The sequence below is a fragment of the Orycteropus afer genome, unplaced genomic scaffold (genome assembly GCF_000298275.1).
Source record: "Orycteropus afer afer isolate SDZICR_OR568_19922 unplaced genomic scaffold, OryAfe1.0 scaffold00745, whole genome shotgun sequence".
Taxonomy (NCBI): Eukaryota; Metazoa; Chordata; class Mammalia; order Tubulidentata; family Orycteropodidae; genus Orycteropus; species Orycteropus afer.
In genome coordinates, this window is record NW_006922332.1 from 706762 (window position 1) to 710705 (window position 3944).

Consider the following 3944-nt stretch of genomic DNA (forward strand, 5'->3'; position numbering starts at 1 on the left):
TTAAAAATATTTTATTCTTAAGCAATAAAACTGATTGATTTATATTTAAGAATAAATTTGAATCCCAGTTCTACTGCCTACCATTTACATGCTATTTATAAGTAAGAATTCTTGTGATGATTAAATGAGTTAAAACATGTAAAATCCTTATAACAATGCTGGGCACAGGTAAAAGTTAAAAATGTATTAGATTGAAAGAAAACCCAAAAAACTACTACTACTAAAATTATCATTGTAGACTGCACTGATTACCATGGCATCATAATGATGTGGTTTTCACGAAGAAAGTCATAAAATAGGTTCAAGCATCTTATTATTTTATAAAAATTTGGCTATCATAACTAAACAACATAATTAAAACAGAAAATGTTTAATTTTCCTTACCTGACATGTCTGCTGACTCACCTATAAAGGAAAACAGCAAAAAAATAATTATCCATAAATATCATAAATACTAAAAGTAAAACTTATAAAAACCCTATTACAGACTTAAAAATAATAAAATATTTTATATACAATTTATTTTATTCCATTAAATTTATCAAATCATTTGCTTTTAAAGCTACAAAAATGGTATACTGATTTCAACTGTTCATACATACCAACATTCTTTCTTTAGATTCAAACTTTATTTTCTTGGCGTTTAATAAATTACATGGAATTTTAATAACAATTTAAAAAATCCTACTGATAGGACCTTTACTCTGGTTTACCAAATGCCCTCCTCAAGGCCTTAGGGTTGTAGTGCAGCTCCTACAGGCAGGGGAACAGCATACCTGAACCTGCTGAGAGGATAGTGGCAAAGGCTATGAAGTAGCTCAAGAAAGAAAAAGTACTTAATTCAGCAAATTAATCTATTTCTCAACCTTTTTAATTTCAACTACAATTTTCTTTATGAGTAAAAATACTGCCAAGAAAGGAACCTTGAAAGCCTATTACTATTATATTTGTGGTGGAAATAACTATGAATTAAAATTTCAGCAACAAAATTCTTCAGCAAGAAGGAAAGAAGTGAAAGTCATCTATCTTAAAGAAAGATGACTGCTTTCTGCTTTGGTAGAGACTTAACATCGTATGAAATAACAATTTCAAGGACATATTGATAATGTAGGCTGGTGGTGTCTTGACTTGGAATATGAGGGAAAAGAAAAAAATGCTTGAGCAGACCATACAGGAAACACCTTTTTTAAAAATTTCTGAACATGTTCTGGTAACAACCAAATAGAGACAGGACTTGAAATTATGCCCCATGAATAGTTGAAAGACTGAAGACTTGGTTTGGGGAAGATCAGGCTTACCCCTGAATGTCTATCTGCAGGGCCTGAAGCAAGAGTACAAATGAAGGCCTTAGATCATATGTATAAATATTTTAAAGCTACCACTCAAGCTGAAACTATTAAATGAAATATGTTCTATCCTTCTGTATTAACAAGTGTGCCTCTACAATGACTTGGAAAACTTGATTCAGATAAGAACTTCTTAGAGTTCAGGGCAGCAGGAAGCAGCCTTGGCTTGTCCCCTCTCCCAGCTCCATCCACATCAGAAGGGGCTGTGGAAGCTCATATGTAATAACTCATCTAAATGCCATTGACACGCATCTCCTGTTCTCCCTTCACCCCCCAATGAATAGCTGCCCCTTGGCCACCCTTCAGGATTGCACACATTGGTTGTGCAGTCTGTACTTGAGAGGATGGTCTCTGAGAAGAGCCTTGTGTAGGCCACTTGGTAGCGTATGCTGTGGTTTCAGATCCCAGAGCAGAGTGGAGCAGGGAGTGAGGGAGGTGGCAGGCTCCCTCATGAATAGTAACTCCATTGCTCTCATGCACTCATGCTCCACAGAGCGTAGCTGGAAGATGTGCACAGGGGATTTCTGAAGCATAGTCCTTAGAGCAGAAATCCCTCTTGCCTGGGTCTAAGGGCATTACTAGATCTCCCCAAAAAACAAGAATACAATAATTGCCTCCAAATACTAGAATATAATGCTATGGGAATAGTGATCAGATGTTCTAGGTGCCTCAAGAAAAAGGACCAATGAGTAGCAATCAATCACACAGATTTCTGTTATATATGAAGAAGCAGTTTAAAGGACAGCTTAGACTACCTCATTAGGCAGTGAGTGGTGGTGAAGTTCAAACATACGCAGGATGACTTTTTATCAGAGGTACGATAGAGTAGATTTAAGTATCTAATAATGAACTGGATAAAATGATATATTTGGCCTTGAGGTTCCAAGATTCTAACCAAGATGAAAGAAAATTCTGAGTGTTGATGTTGTTGTTGTTGTTAGATGCTGTCTGGTCAGTTCTGACCCTGTGTACAACAGAACAAAAACACTGTCCGGTCCTGTCCCATCCTCACAGTTGTTGCTATGTTTGAGTCCATTGCTGCAGTCACCATGTAAATCCATCTTGTTGAGAGTCTTCCTCTTGTTCACAGGCCCTCTATTTTATCAAGCATGATGTTCTTCTCCAGGGACTGGTCCCTCATGATAACATGTCCAAAGAATATGAGGTAAAGTATTGTCATCATCCTTGATTCTAAGGAGCATTCTGGCTGTACTTCTTCTAAGACAGATTTGTTTGTTCTTCTGGTAGCCCATAGCATATTTAATACTCTTGGCCCAAACCATAATTTTAAGGCATCAATTCTTCTTTGGTCTTCCTTACTCATCATCCAGCTTTCACATGCATATGAGACAAATGAAAATACCATGGCTTAGGACAGGCGCACCTTAGCCCTCAAATTGACATCTTTGCTTTTTAACAATTTAAAGAGTTCTTTTGAGTATAATTGGCTAAAATGCTACAAAAGCGCACATTTCAATTCCTCTATGATCTATACGAGAGCTCTGGTGGCATAGTGCTTAAGGCATATGCCTGCTAACCAGAAGGCTGGAGATTCAAACCCACCAGCTGCTCCTTGGAAGGAAGATTGGGCAATCTACTTCCATAGAGATACCGCCTTGGACACCCAAGGAGGGGTCACTATGAGTCAAATCACATCAACGGCAGTGAGTGTGTGATTTTTTTTTTTTTTTTTTTCAAATCACATCAACGGCAGTGAGTGTGTGATTTTTTTTTTTTTTTTTGTGTATGATCTATATGATTTTTAACAAAAAGAACTATTATGGAAGCTTGAAAGCAAAGTAACTATTGAGATAATTCTCTTTAGGTTCAAAAGAGAAAAACCATCCTCACTCTTTTTAATGACCTGGATGGAGTAAAGCTTTCAGGACCTCCATTTGCTGATGTGGAATGACTCAAAATAGGAAGAAACAGCTGCAAATATCCATTAATAATCAGAACATTGAATGTATGAAGTATGACTCTAGGAAAACTGGAAGTTGTCAAAAACGAAATGGAATGCATAAAGATCAATACCCTAGACATGAATAAGCTGAAATGGACTGGGTTTTGGCTATTTTGAATCAGACAACCATATGATCTATTATGTTGGGAATGACAAATTGAAGAGGAATGGTGTGACATTCATCATTGTAAAAACATTTCGAGATCCATCCTGAAGCACAATGATGTCAGTGATAGGATAATATCCACACACCTACAAGGAAGACCAGTTAATACTACTATTATTCAAATATGCACCAACCACCAAAGCCAAAGCCAAGGAAATTGAAGATTTTTATCAACTTCTGCAGTCTGAAATTGACCAAACATGCAATCAAGACATGTTGACCATTACTGGTGACTGGAATGCAAAAGTTGGAAACCAAGAAGAATCATCAGTAGTTGGAAAATATGGCCTTGGTGACAGAAATGATGCTGGAGATTGCATGATAGGACTTTGCAAGACCAATGACTTATTCATTGCACATACCTTTTTTGCAACAACATAAATGGTAGCTATACATGTGGACTTCACCAGATGGGATACACGGGAATCAGATCTACTACACCTGTGGAAAGAGGTGGTAGAGAAGCTCA

The 3944-nt window shown here is 36.9% G+C and overlaps 1 protein-coding gene across 1 annotated transcript in view; it reads right to left on the minus strand.

The window, feature by feature from the left end:
- The window catches only part of EML5 (EMAP like 5), a 197868-nt gene that overhangs the window by 31349 nt on the left and 162575 nt on the right, over positions 1-3944 (minus strand). The window contains exon 32 of the mRNA XM_007957415.1: positions 385-405. Coding sequence (XP_007955606.1) covers positions 385-405 — 21 coding nt within the window. The remainder of the gene's footprint in view (positions 1-384; positions 406-3944) is intronic.